Here is a 27,556-nt window from a genome sequence, read left to right as displayed (position 1 = left end):
AAAAAAAAAAAAGAAAATGGGTAATTAGCTGCCATTCAGAAGAAATTAACACCTGCATCTATCTCATTTCAAGAGAAAATTGTGTCTTTCCATCTTCCCCATAACTTGATACACTTATGCATGCATTAGGCAGTGGTGACAGCTCCTTTGTCGTCAGCATCGGTAAATGTTGCCTAAGTAACCAAGCCCTCCACCCGCCGGCGCCGGGCTTCTCCAATCTTGGTCTGGGCTGACTAAGCCAGGCAGAGTTGGCACCATCCCTGCACATGAGGGGATGAAAAGTCAGCAAATTCAACCAACAACCCTCACCTGTTGTTTTGATTCATTGGTCAGAGTGTCCTATGGGCATGTCTGAAGGTACTATGGCAAAGAGGGCACCACATTTACAAAATATCCAATCTCATTCAGCCTGGAGGGGAGAAAAAGACTGGAGATGGGAGAAAGCATAAAAACACTTCTTGGGCTCTTCACCCCACTCCTCAACCACCGAAGTGTTATTTCTCTTCAGGAATAAATATTCACTGAACACTTGCTATGTGCCAACACTTTCCATCAAATAGCTCATTAAATCTTCTTCACAATAATCCCTACATGTTGGCAGCTTTGTCAGCTTTGTCTTCATTTTCCAGGACGAAACAGTGGCTCAGACAGGTTAAGTGATGTGTCCAAGATCACAGCTCCTTGAGAAGTCTGACCCCCACCCTGAAGAAAACTGATGGCAATGACTCACCCAGTCTTCCTAAAAGGCAACTAATTAACCAGGGTCCAAGGAGAATTCCCCCAGCTTTGAAATGATGTATAAAGTTACCACAAATGATACAAAGACACACAGAGAGAGAGAGAGAGAGAGAGAGAGTAAGTAGTAGATAAAATTCCTTACACTAAAGACAATTTAAACAAATATCATTTCTACAGAGTATATAGTCTTTCTTCATATTGTTCCTGACAACAAAGAGTAGAGCAGATATGATTATTATGCACAGTTTAGAAACAGGGAACAAAGGTTCAAAATGATTCATGGCTTGTTCCCAGATCCTGCAGTAAATGGCAGTGTGAGGACCCCAGGTGACCTAAAGTCTGCGGTCACCTCAGACACCAACAATGATGACTGAGTGTGCACATCCCGTCACTCTACCAGGTATATGTGTGGCCAGGGACCACGTGGATGTTCACGACTTACAGAGAAGTCCTCACTAATGTCAGCTATCAGCATCATCGTCACCCCTAATACCTTGGGTTATACACCTACACTCTCTAGGTTAGCACAGGAGTTCAGCAGTACATGGTCCCCACCCACCTCTCCAGTATCATGTCCAACACTTTGGTCAGGACCATGTGCTTGCAGTTCACCTTGACCACAACCTTCCTGGCCGCCTCGCTTTTGTTCTCACTGTTCCCTCCATCGTGGACACTCTTTCTCACCTCTCTTATTAGAGAATTCCCCCAAACTTCCTGGACTCCTCTTCATGTCATCAGATGCTTTTGCGGGGCTCCTGTGGCAAATGGGTGCCTCAGTCAAGGCCCTGGGCGCCCTGTGTCCTTACTCCTTCCACCTCTGAGCTCTGGCATCCTGCTGGCCTCTGCCTCTCCACAGAAAGTTCTCAGGAAACGCTGAGAGATGGATCCTGGGATGTCTCTGGTTGTAACCATAGACCATGGAGGGACGATTTTTGCCAACATGATGTAAATCCTCTCCTGCCTTTCTATATTTCCCTTTACAGCAATCCATGCAAGGCTAAAAAGCAGCTTCTCATAAAACAGTCCATAAAACTGTATGTGGTAATTAAGTGCTGCCCATCCACAGAGCTCTGCATGCGGGCTGGCCGTGCTGAGGGACTGCCTCCCTTCCACAGGCACTGGAGCTGTCTTTTTCTATTTTTTCTAGGAAAGTTGTGCAAAGCAAATACGTTACAGTATTTCCACTTTATTCTCGTTTACTTTTAGGCTATGGTTCTCTCGTTATGGCAAAGGTACGCAGTTCTTGACACATCTTCAAATCTTCCCTACTGCTCTCCTACACACCAAACTGGACATTGTATGGATCAGATAGAGGGCCCAACAAACAAAACTCAGATCCAAAGAATTCCACAGAGATGAGTTGAGGCACCTGTCTCTAAAGATGGGTGCAAAAGAAAAGAAGGTGGAGGGAGCTTGCTTTAAGAATATGGGATATGAAAAAAAAATCAAAATCAAAATATCTATACCTAAAAAAATAAATAAATAAAAAATAAAGATACTAAACTTCTCTCTAAAGAAAAAAAAAAAGAATATGGGATATGGGGGTCACCTGGGTGGCTCAGTAGGTTAAGCCTCTGCCTTTGGCTCAGGTCATGATCCTGGGGTCCTGGGATCGAGTCCCGCATCGGGCTCTCTGCTCAGCAGGGAGCCTCCTTTCCCTCCCCCGTCTGTCTCTCTACCTACTTGTGATCTCTCTCTCTGTCAAACAAATAAGTTAAAAAAAAAAAAAAAAGAATATGGGATATGGGGAGCTGGAGAACATAAATGAAAGAGTGTAAGCTTAAGGTCAGGCAGTCTGGGTTTGAATCCTGACTCTGCCGCTCACCGCTAAGTGAAGTTAGGCAACTCACCAAGACAGGACCAGCTACATAATTTGGGGAACCCTGGGCCAATAAAAATGCAGGGCCCCTTATTCAAAATTATGAAGAACTTTTCAACAGCAAGTGCAGAACATTAAATCAAGCATGAGATCCTCTAAGCATGCAGTCAGTCCTGCCGTCACACATGTCACCTGCCATGAAGCCGCTACCCCTTCATCTAGCCTCTCTGCATCTCCCTTTCCTTCTCTGTAAAATGGACACCATAATAGCACCCATATCACAGCACTGTTATGAGGCTCAGATTTGAAACTCTCATTAAAAAACGCTTATAAGGGGTGCCTGGGTGGCTCAGTGGGTTAAAGCCTCTGCTTTAGGCTCAGGTCATGATCCCAGGGTCCTGGGATCGAGCCCCACATCGGGCTCTCTGCCCAGCGGGGAGCCTGCTTCCTCCTTTCTCTCTGCCTGCCTCTCTGCCTACTCGTGATCTCTCTGTCAGATAAATAAATAAAATCTTTAAAAACAAACAAACAAAAAAAATGCTTATAAGAGTACCTGGAACCATTATTATTTTAGAAATTCTCCTTACTTAATCCTGATTGAGTTTACAAAAGACTGATGCCTATACTACTTATTATTTTTTTTAAAATTGGGGCACCTGGGTGGCTCAGTGGGTTAGGCCACTGCCTTTGGCTCAGGTCATGATCCCAGGGACCTGGGATTGAGTCCCGCATCGGGCTCTCTGCTTGGCAGGGAGCCTGCTTCCTCCTCTCTCTCTGCCTGCCTCTCTGCCTGCTTGTGATCTCTCTCTGTCAAATAAATAAATAAAATCTTTAAAAAAAAAAATCTATTAGAGGGGCACCTGGGTCAGTCGGTTAAGTGTCTGCTTTAGGCTCAGGTCAGGATCTCAGGGTCCTGGAATCAAGTCCTGTGGCCAGCTCCCTGCTCAGCAGGGGGTCTGCTTCTCCTTCTCCCTCTGCCACTTCACAACCCCGCTCTGTGCTCCCTCCCACACTTGCATGGGTGTGCGCGCTCTCTCTCTCTTCTCAAATAAATAAAATCTTTTTTAAAAAAAAATCTATCAGGCAAAACAAAGTATATTTCTAATTAGAGAAATAAACCCAAGACAGAAAGATGGGCTTCAGACAAAATGGCCACAAAATGAGTTTTTTATTTAAAGTCTACAGGGAAGAAGATCTCTTTCTCCATTTCCACCTACTATTCTGACCTACGTATAGGGCAGTCTTGTGTCTAGACAGGGCTGGGGCTAAGAGCATGGATTTTGGGAGTCAGTGAGAACAGAGTTGGACTCTCTGGCCCTAGGTCCACTAGCTTTTTGAATTAACTTCTCTAACCCCTTAACTTCTAAGGATTTACTAAACCTACGTTTCCTCATTAATAATGCAGACTCACAGGGGGCTTACAAAACAGTCACAGGCTGGTAGAAACTTTAGCTGCTGTATATATGCAGTGTTTAACTTAAGGTCTGGAGCCTGGTCTTATTCATGAAACAGGTGCCCCAGGACAGTAGTATGGAGCCACACCGCACCTCCAGGATGGGAAACAGCAGGTGCTTGATAGGCAGTGGGCCAGAAGTATCTCACACTCCCAAAATTACAGTTTCAGATTACAAACATGAACTGTTTATCCATGTCAGAAGGAACCATTAGTGACCTATGGGCTCAAAGGACTGCTCCTAAAGTTAGGATTGCCCTGATTAAACGAAATTCGACCACCTATATTATTAGCTTTATTTGCTAAGAATATTTTACTTTTATTAGCACTTTCAAATGGATTGATGTATTTGCTGATCCAAATGTTAGGTATTTTAGAAATAACAACCTCACTAAAGCAGCCACATAGACTGTGGTCTGAGACCAGTACAGGACCCCAGCCGAGCTCTTCAACTTCAAGGGACACGCTCCTTAACTGTGACTGAATGTACCACACATAGGGACAGAAAAGGCATTGCCATGTTTTAACTTACAGCTTTCTGATAAAAATTCTGCCTGTGTCATCATTAAGGCTGCCATAATTAGAACAAGTAATTTCTAAATACAAAGAACGATAATCAGACCCAACTCAAGTACTCTGGACACTCTAAAAAGTCATTAAGACAATAGGATAGTCTATCTCCTGATCAATGGCTCCAGCACATTTAGTCTTCTGCATAAAACGTCTCAAAGCCGTCATCAACCAAAATGTTCCTAAGGTGCTCTTCGGACAAGGTCAAGTCCAAACTGCTTAAGCTACCTATCTCCCACCAGTTCCCTCAGTCCAGCCTAAGCTTGAGCCACACAGTACTACCCACCAATCACCACAAATGTTCTGTTTCAGGTCCAGGACCTGAAAAAATCTCAGAGTAGCCAAGACAGAGATAGAAAAGATAAGTGCCTTGAAGGCTGGAGAGGAAGGCAGGAACAGGTCATGCAGGCCTGTGGAATCATGACAAAAATCCTGAAATTTCTTGCAAATGAAAGGGAAACCACTGACCAGTTAGGCCAGTTAGAACAAGATCATCTCATATGCATTTTTATTGAGATATAATAAATATGTAACATTATACTAGGTTCAGGTATACAACATAATGATTTGTCATTTGCATATAATGCAAAAATGATCACAATAAATAGATATTAACTAAAATCCATCACCACACATAATTACAAGTTTTCTTCTTGTGATGAGAACTTTTTTTTTTTTTTTTAAGATTTTATTTATTTGACAGAGAGAAATCACAAGTAGGCAGAGAGGCAGGCAGAGAGAGAGGAGGAAGCAGGCTCCCTGCGGAGCAGAGAGCCCGATGCGGGGCTCGATCCCAGGACCCTGAGATCATGACCCGAGCCGAAGGCAGAGGCTTTAACCCACTGAGCCACCCAGGCGCCCCTGTGATGAGAACTTTTAAGACCTACTCTCTCAACAACTCTCAAACATGCAATACAGTATTACTTATTACAGTCACCATGCTGCCCATTACATCCCCAGGACTCATTCATTTTATAACTGGAAGTTTATACCTTTTGATCCCCTTCGCCTATCTTATCCCTCCAACCCTCCACCTCAAGCCATCTGTTCTCTGTATCTATGAGTTCTTTTTTGTCTTGTGTTGTTTTGTTTTAGATTCCACATAGAAGTGAGACCACATAGTATGTGTTTTTCTCTCTCTGACTTATTTCACTTAGCATAATGCCCTCAAGTGCAAACGGCAGGGTTTCCATTTTTATGGTTGAGTAATATTCCTCCGTGTGTGTGTGTGCATGCATGTGCATGTGCACACATACACAAACACATACATATCTCTAAGTATATACACATATTTTCTTTATCCATTCCTCCATCGATAGACATTTAGGTTATTTCCATGTCTTGGCTATTATAAGTAATGCTGCAGTGAAATGAGAGTACAGATTTCTTTTCTAGTTAGTGTTTTTATTTTCTTTGGATAAATACCCAGAAGTGGAATTATTTGTTTATTCAGTAGTTCTATTTTCAATTTTTTGAGAAACCTCCATACTGTTTTCTGCAGTGGTTACACTAATTTACATTCTTGCCAACAGTTCACATGGCTTCCCTCTTCTCCACATTCTTGCCAACTCTTGTTTTTTCTTATCTTCTTGATAATAGTCATCCTAACAGGTCTGAGGTGATACCTCCCTGTGCTTTTGACTTACATTTCTCTGATGATTAGTGATGTTTAGTATCTTTTTATGTACCTACTGGCCATGTGTATGTCTTCTTTGGGAAAATGTCTACTCAGAGCCTTTGCCCATTTTTTCTTTCTTTTTTTTTTTTTAAAGATTTTATTTTTATTTGACAGAGCGAGACACAGCAAGAGAGGGAACACAAGCAGGAACAGTAGGACAGGGAGAAGCAAGCTCCCTGTTGAGCAGGGAACCCAATGTGGGGCTCAATCCCAAGGTCCTGGGATCATGACCTGAGCTGAAGGCAGATGGTTAATGACTGAACCACCCAGGTGCCCCCTTTGCCCATTTTCTAATTTGATTGTTTTTCTTTGCTAGTGAATTTTGGGAGTTCTTCATATTTGGATATTAACCCCTTATTATTTGCAAATTATTTGCATTGTGTGTGTGTGTGTGTGTGTGTGTGTGCCCAGAATATGACCAGTTAGGCAAGGGAAAGCGATCAACTTATATTTTTAAAAGTTCCTTCCGGCTACTGTGATTCCAGAATGGCAAATGAAGAGAAGGCTTTGGTGAGGAGACCAATAGGTGAAGGCAGCACAGCTGTCCCAATGTTCACGCCTCTCCATCAAGATTCTGTTCAGGGACCCGCTCTTATCAGTGAAACTAATCTTACTAAGGCTGAATCGAAATGAACAGGTTGAATAAAACGTCTGCCTAAGTGTAAATTAGTTTAAAAGTTCTTCAAATTAAAGAAGTGTTCTTAGGGTCACCCAGGTGGCTCAGTTGGTTAAACATCAGACTCTTGATATCAGCTCAGGTCATGATCTCAGGGTTGTGAGATCGAGCCCCTCCTCACTTCCCCCCTCTCCTCTTTAGGTTCGTGCACTGGGCATGGAGACTGCTTCAGATTCTCTTTCTTCCTCTCTCCCTTCTCCCCTAAAAAAAAATTCTTAGAATTTTTTAATTTTTTTAACATTCAGTTTAAGTCAGATTTCAATGATTTCTATGAGCCTTTCCAAGTACAGGTATGTTTAATTCATCTCAATAGTCCTATATGATTCTCTCCTCTACAGAGGTAGGCCCAGCAGAGGGTTAAAATAAAAGCAGGGCATTTTGATTCAGATCTGAATTTAATCCCCTGGCTCTCACTTGGGAGAATTACACTAGTCCCCCCTTATCCACAGGGGATACATTCCAAGACCCTCAGTGGATGTCTAAAACCATGGATAGTACTGAACCATACTATTTTTTTTCCCTACACATATGTATGATAAAGTTTAATTCATAAATTAGGCTCAGTAAGAGATCATCAATAATAGCTAATAACAACATAGACTAATTATAACAGTATACTATAATAAAAGTCATGTGCATGTAGTCTCTTTCTCCAAAGATCTTATTATATGTACCGTACTCACCCTTCTTATGATATGAGAGGTTAAAATGCCTCTGTGATGAGTTGAAGAGAAATGAACGATGTAGGCATGGTGAAGCAGCATCAGGCTATATAACTGAAACCATGCAAAGCAACACCGTGGGTAAGGGGAGACCATTTTACCAAGTTTTCCAGAACCTGTTTCTCCATCTGTACAGTGGGAATGCATCTATCATAAATAGATGTGATAAAGTTTTGCCCACATGTAATGTAAGATGACTAGTTCAGCGCCTGCCACATAGTAGATGCTCAATAAATAGGAGCTGTGCAAAGACAATAGTACGGTCTTTTCAGGGCAGGGTCCCAAGACAGGCACTATATAATTGAGCCACAGGGCAGAACCATACAGCACCCTCCTTCAAAGCAACACTATCAAGTGAATTTAAAGTCTGCTCTACCAAACAGAGCCTAAAGTCAGCCACATAGCACCTAAATGACTCAAGAGATAATGTCCAAATTCAAGATTATTTTCATTATATGGAAAGCTGAATCACCTGAACAGCTAATAACTTATTTGTATAAAATGTTTGGTTTTATTTTTTCATTGGCTCATCCACATTTGAGAGATAAAACACCAAGCTATGCCATAAACAAGCACACTTACATCTTTGGTATATTTTAATTTCCAGAATTCTGTTTGACATTCTGCCTGTGCAATCCTTGTAGCAAAATCATAATTGAAACATGTAATTTCCAAATACAAAGGGCAATAATGAGAGTCACTCTAAGGACTCTTGAGTACTCTAAAAGACAGTGAGACAATAGAATGTTCTCTCTGACTCAATACGTCAACTGCATTTAATAATCTGTTTAAAACCCATCAGTGTTTCCTCATTTCCAGAGGAAAGTTCTTACTCCTTGGCAGGACCCACATAATCCTTCATGATCTAACCCCATATATATATACCATCTCTTCTAGCTGCCAAAACCAGCCCAGTGACAGCCATCTCCACAGCCTTTTTAAAAGATTTATTTATTTATCTGAGAAAGATGGGGGGGTGGGGTAGTAGGAGAGGGAGAGAGAAAATTCCAAGCAGACCCCCTGCTGAGTGCAGAATCTGACACAGTGCTCTATCCCATGCCCCTGAGACTGTGACCTGAGTCAGACACTCAACTAACTGAGCCACCCAGACACCCCCACAACTTTGACTACTCCCCAAAATGACCTGTTGCTTCATGCCTCATGCCACCGTATCTTTGCATGTCTTTTCTTTCTTTCTTTTTTTTTTTTTTTTGCCTGAAATTTAATTCATTCAACCATTTATTAGCTTGCTGAACATACTGTGCTGGATGCTAGATACACAGTGATGAATAAAATAACCATGATCCCTTTCCTTTCAGTCTTTTGACTTACAAGGAAAACAAATACACATAAATTCATATATTAAAAAGTGCTATGCATACAATTAACAGGGGAGCATAATAGGAAATATCAGGAAGAATTTTATATATATAGATTTTTTTTAAGACCTTATTTATATATTTGAGAGAGCATGCTCATGCACAAGAGAGAAAGAGAGAGAGAGAGCACACGTGCAAACACAAGCAAAGGTTAGGGGCACAGGGAGAGGGAGAAGCAGGCTTCCCGCTGAGCAGGGATCCCAACTCAGACTCCATCCCAGGACACTGGGATCATGACTTGAGCGGAAGGCAGACACTTAACTGACTGAGCCATCCAGGTGCCCTGGATGAATTATATTTTATTGTCATAATCAGCAAAAGGCCTGCCTGAGGCAGTGCATTTAGTAATTTGGGACATAGAAGAGGGGAAAAGATAGCATCAAAAAAACCTGGGGGCAAAGATGGAAGGCAGAGGAACAGCAGCCCAGAAGCTCTGAAGCAGAAGGGAGCTTGACATGGTCCAAGAACTGGATGGAATGAAAATGATCAGGGAACTAAGGTATAGGAGATGATTTCTCAAATAAGCAAAAGCAAGATCATGAGCATAGTGAGCCATGGGAAGGAATTTAGATTTTGTCTCAAGTTGAATGGAAAGCCACCAAAAGATTTAGACAGGCAATTGCCATAATCTCATTTACTTTTTAAAGGATCACTCTAGCTGTCAGTGGAGTTATCCAGGGGGACAGCGATGAAGGGGAGAACAAGGAGAGAAGTCAAGAGGGAAAATTACCTGGCATTCTCCACCCAGTCAGAATGATAGCCTTAGGTTCAAATACAAATCCCATCTTCACAAAGAAATTAATCCCACATCTAAAGACCTAAATGGGTCTTTCCAAAGTGTGATCTGATTCAAAATTCTTCAAAGGGAAAACAAATAAACACTCACAAATTTTTTAAAATTTGGTTTCTCTCAAGGCAAAAATCAAGAAATCTTTTTTATTTACATAACCTCCTTTGATGTGGGTTGATTTCATACTGGAATGGATTTCAATAGTCCTAAGTGATTCTTTGCACTAAGAGGCAAACCATAAAAGTGGCAAAAAACAAACAAAAAACCCAAAACAAACAAACATAAACAACAACATTTAAAAACAGGGTGTGTGGCCATATGCATGTTTGTAACACATACAGATCACAGCCAAGGGGCCTGGGTTTCAGCCAGAAATAGTCTGGTGACTTTAACCACTCTGTGTCTTGATCTCCTTACTTGGAAAATAGAGATTAAATGAGTTAATAAGTGTGAAGTGCTGAAAATAAGGGCCAGGCCTTAGAGCACAATAAATGTTAGCTAGTCACAATATTTTTTAGAAAAATGGGTCATTACTTTCAATGTCATGTTTTTGTTTATTCTGGTCTCTATTTTATTTATTTCTGATTTTTGTTTTTTTCCTGCCTCTACTAAAAAATTTCAACTAAGTTTCTTCTTTTTATAGTTCCTTATAGTACAATGCTCAGTTGTTTATGTGAACTTTTTTTCTCTTAGTAGAAGCATTTATAGCATAAATTTCACTCTAATATCTGCTTTTGCTGCATCCCATAGGTTTTGGAATATTGGCTTTCTTTTTCTTTTGTTTTGAGACATATTTTGATTTGCTGTTTCTTATTTAGCCCATCGTTTGTGCAGTAGTGTGTTGTTTAATATTTACGTATTAAATATTTAATATTTACATTGTGAATTTCCAACTTGGTTTTATTGTTGATCTTTAGTTTTGTACTACTGTACTTTAAAATATATATTTGGTATGACTTTTGTCTTCTTAAATTCGTAATATTTGTTATGTCTCCTTTTAGGTGATTTAACCAGTAGATTCTTCTGTGTACTTGAAGAAAACACGTATTCTAATTTTCTTGGATGGAATGTTTTATATATATCTTTAAGAACCGTGTATCTGAAGTATGCTTCAGGTAAAAAAATGTCCTTGTTGGGGAAAAAAAAAAAAAACTTTAAATGAGCGTACTCATTTAAAATAAAACATTTCAGGGGTGCCTGGGTGGCTCAGTCAGTTAAGCATCCAACTCTTGATCTCAGGTCTTAATCTCAAGATCATGAGTTCAAGCCCTGCGTAAAATAAAACGAAATAAAGCATACGGGGGGTGAGTGGAGGATGGGTGAAACAGATGATGTGAATTAGAGTACACTTATCATGATGAGCACTGAGTCATGATGTTTAGAATTGTTGAATCACTCTATTGTACACCCAAAACTAATACAACACTGTTAACTATACTAGAACTAAAATAAAAACTTAATTTGAAAAAAATTTTTAAATAATAGTAAAACAGTTAATAAAAAATAATATGGTCACACAAATTCTCTTCTCACTAGCCACAGGGTTGGGCAAAGTAGAAGAGTTTTTCTAAGCCTCGGGGTTCCTCGAAGGTAAAACAGATTTGATAATAATAGTATTTTTCTAATAGGATTGTTGAATAATAAATGAAATCACATGTATGCCTCACAGTACCTACCACAAAGTTAGCACCCAGTAAATGTTCATTAATTATTATTATTATTGTGCACAAGTTACAAATAGGTTTGTCCATGTATGACTACAGGAAAAGATTCTATTACATATATTCTACTCCAGCCACACTCCGCGATTCAAATCCTGCCCACCCACACCCTGACCCCTGACCCAGCTTTGTACAACCTTGGGAAGGTTACTTAACCTCTCTAAGCCTCAATGTCTTCAGCTAAATGGGAATTTATAACTCTTTATATCTACCCTATCAGCTTGATTAAAGGAGATAATGCAAAAATATACAGAGCAAGCACTGGGTAAATGTAAGCTGTTGTCACAAATAGTATTATCACCCATGCAGACTCAATTTCCCCTAGAAAGGAATTAAATCCTCAGCTGGCTCAGTGAGTAGAACATGCAATTCCCGATCTCCGGGTCATGAGTTCAAGCCTCATGCTCGCTGTGGAGTTTCTTAACCAAAAAAAAATGTAAAAATAAATAAAGTAAAATTGTTTCAAACAAAAGCAAAAAAATAAACCCTCAGCTTCTCTTTCATCTCCATGCCTCCTACCCCTCCTCTCTCCCACTGTACTTGGGTTCTCCCTAAGTGCTTGATGATAAACTTCCTCTTCACAAGCCTCTATTTGCTGAAGGGAAAAGGGAAACACAGGTCAGATACAGGCCCCTTTCACCTACACAAATCTAGAACATAGAGCAAACTTCAATTTTTCTAATACAATTTTTCTAAATCTAGGGTGCTATATGGTTCAGATGTCATTTCTTTGAACAAGGTTTTAATACCAAGGGTCAAACATGGAGGATAGGAAAACAAACCTTACTCTATCAACAAGTTAAAAGTCACGAGCAGAAATCTTGGCTCAGCTTAAGCCATCAACCAGGCTTCTGGGGTTAAACAGCATGGTAGAATTAAATAAACATTAAGCCAGTTAAGGAACAAATCATTAAGTGGCATAAACCAGGGTCGGAGAGAGAGATTCTCTCACCCCCAACTGAAAGAAAGAGAGAAGAATAAATAAGGCAGCAGGCAAAAGGTGGCAGGTAATTGCTTCTGGGGAATGAATTTTCTCCTTGAAATAGGGAGAAAGAAAGGGCCACAAGGTTGAGAAGGTCAGCAATAAAAGAGCAAACACTAGCAGTTGTAAAGTCAGCCTCCAGGCCGTGGCAAAGGTATGGAGGATGACATCCCGGAGCTGTCATGAACTCCAGCTGATGGTTTTATACCAGAAAGAGAAATGAGTCACATTTCCCAAAGAATTCCTAATGGAATGCCTTATAACCTGGGACCCTGCGAGAGGGTTTCACCTACTTGGTAATAGAGTTCTATAAGGCTTCCCTTCTACAGAGCTGAGATTATGGTTCTTTACACATACTAACAAATGATCCCTGTAACAGGGGTACTAGGGAGAGGCTCAGAGGCCAGAGGGAAAAGGGGGGGGGGGGAGATGAGAAAAATGAGCTGCACAAAGAATGGAGGCATGGAAATAGAGAGCCAGGAAAAGTAAAAAGGTACACCTTATGAGATTTATTTTCTTTATGCCAATATGAGCCTATAAGAAGAGATTAAATCAGTGGTTTCCAATGCTTTGTGTTACTTATTAAAATCCCAAACAAGGCTGTGAATCATCAACATGAACAAAAAAAAAAAAGCTATCATCTTTCGCCAGTGTTCATTCTCCCCATTCCTAATCCTTAAGTAATGACTTTTTAAACACGAGACCGAAGAGAGCCAATAATTAAGATCGTGAACTCTGGCACTAATGCATTACCTTTCATGACCAAAGCCAGGAGGACAATGGGACTACAGAAACTGTTTCCTGCACCCAGGGCAGAGAAACAGACCTGGGGAGAGGGGGGCGGTACATGGGCGGAAACGGAGCCCAGAAAGGGTTTGATATACAATCACGGCAGAAACCAAAGTCCTGGTTTATAAATCAACATAAACTGATTTTGAAACTGTTTTGAAAGAAACTAAAGTTTCCAGAAACAGAGGAGGAGTGCCACCAGCGAGGGGTTCATTTCACCCCCAGCTCCTCGATGTTGGACGCAGAGCACATGCGTTTCAATACTCATGATGGCCTGAGCCCTATGGCATCAGAAAGCTTAGGGTTTAATGAGAATAATTACAATGTCGAAACAGCTTATTAGAATGGACTTGACTTAAATTTCTAAACTGCCTTAAATTCTTGTCAGTTTCTATGGGGCATCACAGGTGTGTGAAGCCTTCCACAACTCAACAACTATTTGTTGTTCTTTTTAAAAGATTTTATCTATTTATTTGTCAGAGAGAGAGAGACAGAGAACACGGGCGCACACGCACGCACACAAGGAGAGGGAGGGGAAGACTCCCCGCTGAGCAGGGAGCCCCGATGCCAGGCTCAATCCAAGGACCCTGGGATCGTGACCTGAGCCGAAGGAAGATGCTTAACTGACAACCACTCATCCTGGGGGCTAGTCAGAGCCACAACTTCTTGAGCCCCAACCCAGACATACAGAGTCATAAACTCTGGGGTTTAGCAACCTCTGGTCAAACAGGCCATTCAGGTTTCCTGGTTCAGTTCCAGCTGATTAACACTTGCGGTCAATGCATCTGTCAGAAGCCACAGACTTGGGGGGCTCTGGAGTCTGAATTCCAGCCCCATCATGTGGCTTTGGGGAGTTACATCTCCTCCCTAAGCTTTCGTTTCCTCTTCCACACGGAGCACTTGGCTCCACGCTCAGTAAATCTCTCTGCCGTCCCCAGTGTGGGGCCCCGGGCGAGAGCTGAAGATCCCTGGGACACCCTGCGCCCGCCCGACCCCAGCTCTCACAGTCTGCAAAAGGGACATCAAATTTTTAAGGCTTTGCTGTCCAAATGTCAGCTTCTCAACTTTGCTACTGTAGCAGGAAAGCAGACATAGACACTAAGTAACAAATAAACACGGCTGTGTTCCGGGAAAACTATTTATGGGCACTGATATTTGACTCTCATACATTTTCACACATCATGAGATCTTATTTTGCTTTTGATTTTTTTTCAACCACTCAACAATGCAAAACCCATCCTTAACCTCCCACCATACAGTGCTCGATAGACAAAGGCCACAGGGGATTTGGCCCAAGGTGAAGGCTCCTGGCCTAGCACTCTTGGGTTAGCAAAACCGTTCAGCTCTACAAACCAGAGTTCCTGGTCAGTCCAACTAAAGTAAATAACGCCCGTCCTGAAATCTTGTGAGATAATAAATAGCTGTAACAGATATCTGGGAGGCTGTCTGGACAAGAAAAGGCACGTGGCCAATGGCAGCTACTGCCATTAGTATAACGAAGTGTTCATCTCATGGTCCAAGAAGATGAGGTGGAGTGGGGCAGGTACGCAACCCACGAGTGTAGACAAAACAGAGCTGTGGGTTTGCAAACCGATTTGCGCTAAGCACCCCTGGACACACAGCTATTCGCGTACTGCTGAATTTATATACACACGAGCAAGCAGTGAAAAATAAACACGCTGTACAAAGGAACGCCAATCACCTACTCTCTTGACTTAAAAGAAGACACGGGGTTTATTCCGGATGTCCAAATTGCTACCATGTGTGGACTGCCCTGCTGGAGCAAAGCAATGGCTCAGACAAAAGTGTATACACTCTGTCTCTGACCTCAAAGCCTATAGGAGTTCACACCACCATACTGAGCCCAAAACCGCACGCCCCTGGGAGAATTCACAGCTGTTCAACATCTAGGGGGCCAATCGTGCTCAGGATGTGGAAAAACCCAGGACTCCATTTTAGGTGAAATTCCAAGGACTCAAGAAAGGCTTCAGTATGTCCCTGGATCCAGCATTCATGACTCGCTCATCATTTGCCTCCCCTTCGGCTGCAAGGGTCCGACCCACAGGAGTGCCTTCCTTACTGCTCCCCCCGCCGGTAGGCACTCCTTCCCCTCACCTTCTTCCACTGCTCTCACTGCCTCCGTCCCTGGTTGGTGGTCCCTTCTGATGGTGAGGAGGAAGACCTGGATAAACACGCCGTCCAGGACAGTAACCACTACCCACAATCGCCCACAGAGATTTTGAAATACAGCTGCTGTGACTGAGGAACCACATTTTTAACCACACTTTTAATTTCATTTTATTTTATTTACATTTAAAAACTAATACTCGATTCAACTCTTGGGAAACTTTTGAGCACCTCTGAAGCAACTTGAACACAGGAACCTACTTTTTTAACTGTACATTTTATAAAATCTAAATTTCTGATGAAAATTCAGCGTCCGAATTGAGATATGCAGTAATGGCAAAAGGTACACTGAATTTTGAAGACTTGACAAAAGATGTATAAATATCTTGCTAATTTTTATATTGATTACATGTTGAGATGAAATGTTTGAGATATACTGGGTTAAATGAAATACGTTATTCACGTAAATTCCGCCTGTTTCTTTTTGTTTCTATGTTTTAATATGGCTCTTAGAAAACATAAAATTGTGTAAGTGAGCTGCATGAGATTTCTATGGGACAACATTGCAGTAAATAGACATACTACTGTCATGACTCATATTCATCACAAAGCTGGAATCAGACTCGGCACTGGTTCAGCTCTGACCTCTAGAGAACAGCCCTTCTTTCCTGGTTACCATTTTTCCTGCTTGATAAGGCAAGACCTTCACAGAGAGACTTTCACCCCTCTTTAGAGTCAGTCTACTGGCGCGGCAGGGAACAGCAAACAACAGTGCCAGGAACGGCAGCCTCTGCTCTCTGCAAGGGTGTATCCCACTTGTCCCAAGGAGGGAGATCATCCCAGAGCACTTCCTTGCTCATTCCAGTCCTTGAAACCTAAGATGAGCTCCAGGTGCACATTCTAACCCCATATCGTGACTCATTTTCAATGCAGGACATACACATCTTACTTCCCACTCCCTCGCCATCAGGATCTGCTCAGGGCAAGATGCAAATACAGTTTTCGTAACAAACCAAAGAAGTTTTTATTTTTGTGTCCGATAAAGCCACAGCTAATAAATACACTAAAACAAACAAACAAACAAACAAAATAGCCTCTGAAATTAGAGAGAAGTGCCTTCCAAGAAGGATTTTTTGTGTAAGAATTTTCAAATCTGAATTAATTGTAAGGTACAACTGATTGAAGGAATGTGGGTATGTGTTTTTATTTATATATTTACATTAACTATGTCTATGCAGAGACATGTGTTTCTTTTTTACACAAACACTAGAATGACTCAAGTAAAAGGACCCCTGTTTCCTGGCCCCCAAGCCATCTCCTCGGGAGTTACTTCCCCCACTCTCCCAAGCACCAGATGTTGTGAGCCCCCACCCTCCACATCACACGGGTAATGAGAGGAGGCCCGGAGATGATGGGGTCTGGGGCACAGGGCCTCTCTGAGAATGTTACTTACCCCGAGGCTCCTGTTTATTGAATCTCTGGATACCCTGAGCCAAGTTCTCTGATGAGGCAAATTTAAATCAGTTTAAAATCAGAACCAGAGCCAGGACTCTCAGTCCTTGAGCTGAAGGGGGGAAAGAAAACAATAGCGAAAGTACAGATAATCCCTTCACCTCGCTTGGGCCATCTCCTATAACCACCTTCCTGGAAACAACCCTTGACACAGCTGTTAACAAGGAGAGGAATTAAACAATTTGGGGTTTCACTCCTCTCCCTTTCCTGACTCTGGTGGAGGTGCTAATTGGCAGTAAAATGCATAAAAGGTGTACATCAGAATGGCCAGGGACGGACAGGATCTGGATAATCCATAAACTGAATAATGAGTCTTTTAATAACCAGGAGCTTTCTGTAATGGGATCCTGGTAGCACTTGTAAATCTACTCTCTCCAATTAGAAAAATGCCTTCCTCCACTTTTCCCAGAAGCCAGGAAACAGAAAAGAACTCCTCCAACTCCCAGCCCTCAGGCACAAGTGTGTGTTAAATTTTCACAAACAGATAGAAATTTTCCTCCTGGGGAGGAGATTTCATAATTTTCCCCAGTCATCTAGTGGAAAGCTTAATAGGCTCCCTCTGCTTTCCTCAACTCTAAACCCTTCTTTAAAGCCCACCAGTTCCCAAGACAGCTCTCCTCGATTCAAGCTGTTATCTGACTATTAATAATACTAATAATGGTTTTGCCATATGTGTACGGCGCATTCTGCTTTGAAGAGTGCCTTTGCAAGCATTAACTCTTTTGGACTCCAATGCTGCTCCAGAGGGGATCCAGGTTGGGGAGCCTGAAGTTTATACGATGTGTGGGTCTCTTTAGGAAAATGAATAGAAAATTATAAATACAAAAATCCAGGACCTCTTCCCAGAGCTTTGGAGGGGCCCTGAACCTTGGCCCAAAGGGAAATCTACCTCTGTACGACCCCCCTCCTTCACTCCCACCCCCAAAGGGACGTGTGGGCTTCTCAGGCTAAGGGGAGGGGTCATGTGACTTACGCAGGATCAAAGGGCTATTCAGTGTTGGAGGCAGAACCAGAACTTTCTTATGTCCCCAGTCTCTGTGGCCCCTCTATTTCCCCTAGTTCCTCGGTCACAAAGGAAACTCTGAAGAAGGAACAGATAAAAACAACACAGCTAAAAGTGATCCGAACCAGGCTGGTGTTAGGAAGCTGTCTAGACAGAGCATTGCCTGGGTAGTCGATGGCGAAATAAACACAAAGTCCCCACAAACATTCACTTAAATTGGCACTGGAGGCAAAAGACACACCACATAACCACACAGAGCCAGGTGAATTCCACCTTCACCACTGACTAACCACAGGACCTGGGACAAGCTACTTAGCTTCTTTGAACTTCAGTGTCTTCATTATAATCCCAGTCTGCATGAGATGATGCCTTTAAAGCACTCAGCACAGGACCGAGCCTGACCACACTAGGTGTTCAATAAACAGCAGCTAGTATTGTTACCATTGTTCTCAATTCATCCAAAGAGTGCTTCTTATTCACAAGACACTCGTTCCCCACAGTGTGCAATTGGAAGTTGCAAAAGCATTCTGTTCAGTCACCTTAAGACTGAAAATGAGCCAGGACCGCTGCCCAGACGTCAGCATCCCAGAAACATCATAGCAGATTTATTAGTCCAAGGGCCTCGTCTGTTCCACTTGCTGGGATGATCTTAGAGTTTCAGATTTATAATCTGTGTATCTATGAAGTCTCTGTGGCTTTCCAGGCTCAGCGAAGCCAGACTGTTTTCAAACACTTTGAGACCTCAGTATGAGAACCACAAATTGGGATTGTGGGTGTTGGGGTTTTTGTTTTGTTTTTACTTTTGCTTTTTTGTTTGTTTCTGTTAACCTGAAGAACCAAAATGATCGTAACAAAAGATAAGCCATTCCCGCACTTCCTTGTCTCTTCCTTTCAGTCCAGGGCTCCCTATCCCTTCCATCCAGATTTCAAATGGCTCCAGATTTTATAGGAGACACAGTAACAGATGTACGAGAAGCAAACAGAGAAGGAATTTAAGGAGAAAAATAACTGATAAGCTCTAACCTATTTGCTATATGTTAGAGTGAAAAAATTCCATTCTCTATCCATGAAAACTTCAGCTGTTTACAAAAGAGGACAGGTTAGGACCATGTCTAGAAATTGCATCTCAAAAAACAAAAAACGAATACATTAATGCACTGATGCATTCAACAAACATTTAGGTAACATTTTAGTGAGAGGCAGGCTGGTTCTTATGGATACCAACTTGCATTAAGACAAGGCTTTTGCTGTCCCCAAGACTCATTTGGGCAGCCACCCATACCTCCATCCACATACTGCGGCACCAACGGCACTATTCACTCATCGTGCTCAGCAAACACTAGCTGATTGACTTACTGAAGGCCCCCACCCTTTATGAGTTCCCAAACAGAAGAGTCAGGAAGGCAAACAGCGAACTGACAGGACAGGGTAATCGCTGCTGCTACAGAGATGAGAACTGAGACCACGGGAGCCGGGGAAAGCCTGCCGAAGCACAGGAAGTCTTCCCCGCAGATGGGACACTGACCTAGGAGCTGAGAGATGACCAGGAGTTTTGTCGCGGGAGGAAAAGTGATAGTGGAGGGAATTTCCTGCAGAGAAAACAGCATGCCAGCAGCAACGGATTGCTAATGATTACCCAGGACTTACGATATGTCGGGTTCTGTTCTACAGAATTAGCTCATTTATTCTTCATAACTCTAAGAAGTCAGCACTACTTCTGTTCCAGTTCCACAGCTGAAGGGGGTCTGAAGGGGGTTCCACAGCTGCTGAAGGGGATCGCTCTGACCTCAGAGCCAAGGCTGTTAACCCCTATGCTGTCCCACAGTGACACAGAGCCATGAGGAAGTGCCTCATCTACAGACCTGGGATGAGCGTAGGTAAGTGTCTGGGTGAGGCAGCAGCAGGTGGTGAGGTCAGGTATGTGGGTAGGGGCAAGATGGTGAAGGAATGTGAGTGAATGCAGAACTAGAGGTAAATAGTTAGGTTCATCCCCCAGGGACTGGGGAGCCAAAACAAGCTTTCAGGCCTGTCAGTGGCTTGATCAGCACTGCACTTGAGCACAATACCATGAGAGGGATATGGAAGATGGGCCAGATTGGGCGGAGGCTAAAGAAACGGAGCCTACTTCAAAAGACAGAGCAGGGGTGCCTGGGTGCCTCAGTGGGTTAAGCCTCTGCCTTCGGCTCAGGTCGTGATCTCAGGGTCCTGGGATCGAGCCCCGCATCGGGCTCTCTGCTTGGCGGGGAGCCTGCTTCCTCCTCTCTATCCCTCTCTCTGCCTGCCTCTCTGCTTACTTGTGGTCCCTGTCTGTCAAATAAATAAATAAAATCTTTAAAAACAAAACAAAACAAACACTAGGCCCTGAACGAGACAGAGAGAAAGAATGGGGAGTAACAGGTAGATCTGAGAGATTCTTCTAGATATAATTGATGCAAGATGGTGAAGAATGAGGTCTGGGGCAGTGGGAAGAAAAGGAAATGAGAAGACGCCAAGTTCATAACTTGGTATCACCAGTCGCCAAATTTCTCATCCATCTGAGTAAATGTTACATGGGATGGGTGACTGGGAGGGAAGAAAGTGGTGGTTTAGTCATGCACCTGTCGTGTTATTGTCTAACTGCTTCGTGCTCGTAGGTCTGGCAAAACCGTGATCTTCGCTAAGGCAGAAATGACTCATAAGTATCCTGTGTCTACATATCCACTCAGTGATCCCTTTAGCGCCAGATACAAAGGCAACTGAATACAATTCAGCAAATACTGGTAAATACTAAAAGCGCACCAGATACTGTGCCCAAGGCAGACCTGCCGAATAAAGGTATAAATCCTAAAAGAAACTAGAAACAAGTTTTTATCACATGAAAAATTTTAAGACTCTCTAATGTACAGAAGAAGAAAAACAAATGACTAACATGAATGTAAAAGTTTTCCTTCACTAGTAATCAAATAAATACAAATGAGATACCTTTCTTGTCTATCAAAATTTCCGAGACCTTTAAAAACACTCCTTGGAAAAAGACTAGTCCTTCCCTTAATTGTTCACAACAGCACAGCCCCCCAGAAGGGCTGCCTGACCTGGAGCATGGCAAGAAAGGAACCTAAGACTTGGACTTGTGTTTACTAAACTATAACTAGCCTATGCTTTCTAACGTGCAGTTATTCTCACTTAACCCCTAGAATAACTCGCTGAGGAATGCATGATTATCCCCATTTCAGAAACCAGAGCAGTGAAATCAAGAAACTTGCTTGTGGTTACACAATTAGTAAGTGGTGTGGCCATAATTAAAACCCACATAGTTCTAGCTTCAAAGCCCAGGCGATGTGGAGTGAATACGTATTTCACAATTTAATGATTATTGAGGTACTAATCATCATTGTTAGGAGAGCCAGCTCGTGCAGGGGCAGAATGGGCCTTCCCCATACACAATACCTTGAGGGGACCGTTCTGTGTGCCGCATAGGACCATCCCTGGCTGCCACGGCATAGGCTTCTCCTCTTAGCTACTCAGAGATCCCCACTTTTAGGGTCACTACTGTGTAGGCCATAAGGATATTTTAATCAAACTCTACCTCAGTTTTCTCATATATAAAAATGGATAATAAAATGGACCTCCAAAATCTGTCAAGAAATTAGTTTTCACCCACAGAGTAAAGTTAACATTGCCTCAAAAGTTATCTTTCAAAAAAAAAGCTCCACGATAGTACCTTTGAGGCAGTGTTCAAAACCTAGCTCCAATGCATGACGTGGAAAGCCTGTCTTGAGGAGTCAGTAGGAGGGTTCACCGCTCTCCCGCTCTGCGTAGCATGCCTTCCACAGATCTATGTTACTCTTCACGTTGTAACATAAACGTTCACTTACTTTTCCATCCCCTTTCCAACACCGTAAACAACTTGAGAACCAAGTCAATGGTTCATACACCCTGTGATGCCAACACCAAGCCACCGGATGGCATGCGGCAGAAAATGTTTAGTAGAAAAAAAGAAGCCCATCATTTCACCTTCATAAAACCCTATCAGATAATTATCATAAACATCTGCATTCTAAAATAAGCAAGATGCAGTGACTGCCTAACATCATGTACAGGAGGTCAGACTTGCACTGGATCCGGGTCTCAGGACTCTCCACTCCACCATGGATGGACTTCCAACAACCAGAAGGGGAAAAAGCCTACCATAGGCCATTGAGACCAACACTGCACAAAGGTACGTTGTTTCTCAAATGTGGTAAGGATTCTGAATGGTATCAGGACATCTTAGAAAGTGGTCACCTGAGAAAGTACAGAGAACAGCATGAAAGTGTAAGAAAGCCTGGAAAATCTGGGTCTAAACCAAGCTCACTTTGAACTTCACCCTATTGCCTTGGGCAAATCTCTTAAACTGAGGAGCCTTGGTTTCCTCGTCTATAAAATGTGTTTTTTTTAAGATTTTATTCATTTACTTGACAGAGAGAGAGAGATCACAAGTAAGCAAAGAGGCAGGTGGAGAGAAAAAGAGGAGGAAGCAGGCTCCCTGCTGAGCAGAGAGCCCAATGCAGGGCTCGATCCTAGGACCCTGGGACCATGAGCTGAGCCGAAGGCAGAGGCTCAACCCACTGAGCCACCCAGGCGCCCCTAAAATGGGGTTTTAAGCAATGTTACTTACCTTGTAGCGTTCCATGTAAGAATGAGAGTTACAGTATATGAAAGAAGCCGAAGACATATCACAGATTCATTAATCTGTAGTTATCATTACATGTCAGAAAAAAGTGGCACATACCAATGCCTATGCCACAGCGTGGTTTTCCTCCCCTATCTTACTTTGTTCCCATAACAACCCTGGGGAGTAGGTGCTATTACTTTGATCTTATATTGAGGAAACTCTGACTCAGAAACATATAAGTAACTTGTCCAAGGCCACACAGGTGGCAACAGGCAGAACCTGCAAACAGACCAGGGTCTTTCTGAATCCAAACCTCTTTGAAGTTTATCTGTCTGCATCCCAGATGGGTTTCAGTGGAGGAAAGATAAGGAGGATTCAGATGTGCCCCCAAATGTATGAGGTCAATGTGAGGTGCTTGAAAAGAAAGCCTGGATCAGATTTATGTGTAGCTTGGGGTATTAGTTAAAAATGTTTGGAACATGTGCAAGATAAGGCAGGGAGAAACCAAAAGAAGATGGCCAATGATAAACGCCATGCTCCTCAATTTCCCTTTCAGCTAATAATATAATAAATAGTAAAGAATGACTCATACTCTTATTTCAGTCCTTGTGCTGAGTCTCCAAGTTCAAAATCCCATATTGTAATACCAACGTATTACGTATTTCCTCTTGATCTTGCTACCATTTGTTATGTCCCAGAAAATGTTCCAAAACCAAAGAGAGGAAGTTCAGAAAAGTCACAGGAAATATCTGACCTCCTTTACTCTAAGGGAAAAAAAAAGAACAAGAAAACCTTTCCTAGGTTAGTCTCTTATTTGTATCATTAACACCAAGGCATGGTATAAGATGACAAGATAACACAGAAGGTAACTAGTTTAACAGTAGATGGTTTCAAATCATCGTACAGAGAAACAAATAGTATTTCACAATAAACAACAACAAAACTCTTTTTGTGGTGTTTTCCTCTATCACACACAGCTCCCCCAACCTTGGAACAAACAGGCCTTTACACTCTCCAGTCAAGGCCCAGGAAACCTTCAGGCTGTGAATGTTTAAGATTCAGGCAGTCAGGAGTCAGGTTAGGCATGAGGAGAGACAGGCGTGAGAAAAATGAAAACAAAAAACAAGTAAAACACCTCTCCCTGTGGAATGGAAAGTTATCAAGTGAAGCACTGAACCCACGTCCTCCCACCTGACACCACAAAGCTATAAACCCAGGACGACACTTGGTCTGGGCTCAGAACCCAGACTTGGGGAAAGAAAACTCAACAAAGAAGGGGTGGTTCAGCGGGTTCTGATATGTAGTGAAATCATTGGGTCTGTTCAAATTTATGAGCTTAAGGAAGGGTCAGAAATTCTCTACTAATAAAAACATCCTTCTGTGAACTTTTCCGAAGTAAAGTTAATGGCACACAAAGCCAAGCAGTTCACACAGAAAACTCATTCCTAAGGGACTACCTGTAAACTCAGAAGTTTGTCTTCACGAGATCAAATGTTCAACAGAACGCCCCTCTGCTCACTCTCACCCCCATTCAAAGTGCTATATCCTTTACCACCAGTCACCCATGCCCAGACTCTTCTCCATTCTCCTTGGCCCCTGAAAGGCCTCAGGCAACAGAGCCTCGGGACCCGCGGGAGCACCCCTCCCCTCCCTGCCATCCCCATTATTCGGCAAAGAGCCCTGCTCTCCCCTGGAGCCAACAGTCTGCAGCTCCTTCAATGCAGGCGCGAGCAGGCAGGAATGGTGGGAAGAGAAGCCGTGCCAGCTGCATGTTTCAGAAGCTCCCTCCATATGCATTTGCCAAAGGAACAAAAAGAAAATCAATGCCAGGAAAAGACAACTGAGATGAGGATGCGGTGGGACCGCGGCTGACTCCTTGCCTCTTAGCAGCAAGGGACCGGCCATCCACGCGTTCGAGCCACAGACCCCAGTCGTTACCTTCAGGATGCAGGCCATGGCGCTCCGCCGGCCCTTCTGCCACCGAGCAGCGGGCGTGCCTGGGTCAGGGGCAGTCCGGGCGACAGGCTGGAGGCTGGTACCGCGGCAGGACCGCTCCAGCCCACATTCCCGCAGATCCAAATAAGGGGACCGCGGTGCGAGCTGCGCGGGCACAGGCCCCGCCCCCCGCGCCGCGGCCCCGCCCCAGGGCCCGTCCACTGGCTGGCGGCCCCCGAGACCCCGCCCACGGATTACGTGCCGTCCTGGTCTCCCGCGGCAGCCCCTCGTTGCTTGCTACTTTTTCTTTTCTCTCTCTCTCTTTTTCTCCACCCCCCTCAGTAAACGTTCTGTGGTTCAACGTATGCAAAGCCGGCTCAGCAGCAGGCAGGGATCTGGGTCCTGCTGGGGAGAGAAAGCGCCCTTTTCTTCTCGATTCGGTCTCCTCCAGCAGATCAGAGAACCCCTTGCAGATATTTCACAGTTTTTAAAAAGTTAAGGGGGTTTGGAATCACCCTTCTACAGGCTTTGGGCGCATCAAAGGATTCTTCAAAAGTAGCAGATGAAATTCCCCCCGGGCTGTTTAACGATAGAGCTTTCCCTCTGCTTAAAAATGCTGTGATGGGCTCATCTAAAATGAATAATTTGCCACTAATAAGGGAGCACAAATACCTATCAACAAAAGACGCCAGAAAACTTAGGCTGTATGTTTTGTGTGAATGTACACAGACATATATTAATATATTATTAATACATATATTAATTGCTTTAGGCTGTATGTTTTGTGTGAATGTACACAGACATATATTAATTGCTTTTTTGATTTGAGCTTGTGCATTTATTTTTTTAAAAAGTGTATTTACATATACAGTAAATAGAATGTATATATTTATATGAAAATTAAATGTATTCTCATATATATACATTGATTATATACGTATATAAATTGGGTTTGTGCCCACAAGCACAGGACTTTGTTCTCCCAGCCCCCAAGTTTAGAATTTGAATGAACTTTGTTGCAACTTAAGTAAAAATGTTAATTCTGAAGTCTCCTGTAAGGCAAGTCTCTGATGATAAAACAAAAGGTGATAGAGCAGCTTTTAAAGGCAGACAGCCTGGGAGAAGATATGTTTTGGGTCTCCTTAGCAGTCCTTTTGGAGTGAAAATCAACAAGGAAAGCCCAATTCCCAAGCAAGGAACTGGCTAAGAGAAACAGTTATTTCTCTGAGGAAAGTGACATCACACACATAGCAGAAGAAGGGAGAGAGAGCATTCTGTATATATACACAGATTTCCACCACTTGGTCTGTCAGAGAAATCTTAAAACCAGGCCCAAAATATTTACCCAAAAGAGCTTTCACTTGCTAGAAGCCCTGTCTGGTCTGCCTACATAGAGTCAGGAAAAGCACTGTGGGCTGCTGGTGGCTGTGACGTCATGAGATTGGCTCACAAACCACAAGGCAGAAACCAGACTTTCAAGGGATTTGGTGTTTTCTTGGTGAGAACATTCAGAATCCTGAGCGAGCAGGAGGCACCACAGGAAAAGTGTTGCAAACACTGAGAGTGGACAGACTACCTGCTCCCAGGGAAAGTCCCTCTTTTCAGTCTTCCTAAGGGACACTCCCTGCTCTCCTACTCCTTCCTCCAGACCCTCCGTGTGGTTCAGAGATCTGCTCTATTTTCAGTAAAAACTCTTTGATCAGTAAGTTCAGTAAGAGCTTCCTCTATTTGGTTGATCAGGACTGTATATTTTTTTTAGAACTGTATATTTTAAAACACTGCTTTAGCTCATGATCTTTAGTAAGCCAGGAAAACTCAGTATTTTATTCATTTATGAATTCGACAAACCTTTTCTGAGCTGTTACTAGAAGATAAATCTTTTTGAGCTACCACTAACTGGAGGGGAGTTAATAACAAAAACAAAAACAAAAAACTTAGTGAGGCTGTACAGGACCCATCAGGAATGAATGATTTTCAGGGTCTCTAACATCATCTCAGATTCAGTCAAGTGGGAGAGATAAGAGATACATGATATTATAACATGGTAAGGTCTTTAACCAAAGTAGAAGCAAAGCTCTAAGGAAATAGAGACAGAACCCGGCAGGTTGGCAGGTAAGAGGGGCAAGGGTGGGCAGGGCACATCATTCTCTCTCCAGAGAGTCTGCAGGTCTGAGCAACAGCCCAGCTGACTCTAGTAAGCAAAATTGCTGAGCATTTCCTTACTGGGTGACCTTGTTCACATTTCTTAACCTCTCTTTAACCTTTAGTTTACATAGTAGTATTTATCCTTGTGAGAATTAAATGAGATGATGCTCGTAAGTCCACTCACTATGAACATTCTCAAAATGGTAGCTCTTTATCAGAGGGTGGGGGGGTGGGAGGGGGTTGGTTAACTACAAATAGCTTGTAGGAAAGGATGAATAAGATGATTCTGAATGTCTCAGAAAGATAAACATTGATGAGGCAAAAACTTAGCATCTTGTGACTTGGGTATAGCCAACTGAGGGTATAATAAGGGCTTTGCCAGTTCCAACAGTCTGGGTATGGCTCTCTCAAACTCTCCACTCATCCATACCCACACTCTCCCAAATGTTATTTTTTATTAGCATCCACAGTTATGCCTAAGTACAGACAGGAGTAAAGGCATGTTTATAACAATCTAAAAACAAACTCAGTAGATTCCACAATAAATCTGCACTGAAGTTTTATAAATCTGGGCAGAAGCTTTATAAAACAGCAACGGTCACTGCCTCAGATGGACCGCAACTGGATGGGAAAAAGTAGTTGGTTGGAAATGAAAACAGATTCAGAACCTACTAGGAAATGAAGGTACAGCCAGATTTGTGGGAAGATGGGGGGAAGGGTATGGCCAGGATCTTTTTTTTTTATATATAACTTGCCAGACTATAAGAATAGCTGAGTCTATCCCATGGATATAGCCCAATTTTCCAAGTCCCTAGTTATAGGACTTAAACCAAAAACCTACTTCCAAAGATAACAAACTGGGTGCACCTTGCAATTATGTACAA

General features: G+C 42.8%; 1 protein-coding gene across 1 annotated transcript in view; it reads right to left on the bottom strand.

Annotated features, from left to right (window-relative positions):
* The window catches only part of LOC111143388 (ST6 N-acetylgalactosaminide alpha-2,6-sialyltransferase 3), a 533,116-nt gene extending 508,468 nt beyond the window's left edge, over positions 1 to 24,648 (bottom strand). The window contains exon 1 of the mRNA XM_022497092.1: positions 24,531 to 24,648. Coding sequence (XP_022352800.1) covers positions 24,531 to 24,548 — 18 coding nt within the window. The 5' untranslated portion in view covers positions 24,549 to 24,648. The remainder of the gene's footprint in view (positions 1 to 24,530) is intronic.
* Between the last annotated feature and the right edge of the window lie 2,908 nt (positions 24,649 to 27,556).

This window comes from Enhydra lutris, unplaced genomic scaffold (genome assembly GCF_002288905.1).
Source record: "Enhydra lutris kenyoni isolate GAN:26980312 unplaced genomic scaffold, ASM228890v2 scaffoldscaffold9, whole genome shotgun sequence".
Taxonomy (NCBI): Eukaryota; Metazoa; Chordata; class Mammalia; order Carnivora; family Mustelidae; genus Enhydra; species Enhydra lutris.
The sequence above is the reverse complement of the archived record's forward strand: the minus strand, read 5'-3'. Positions and strand labels throughout refer to the sequence as shown.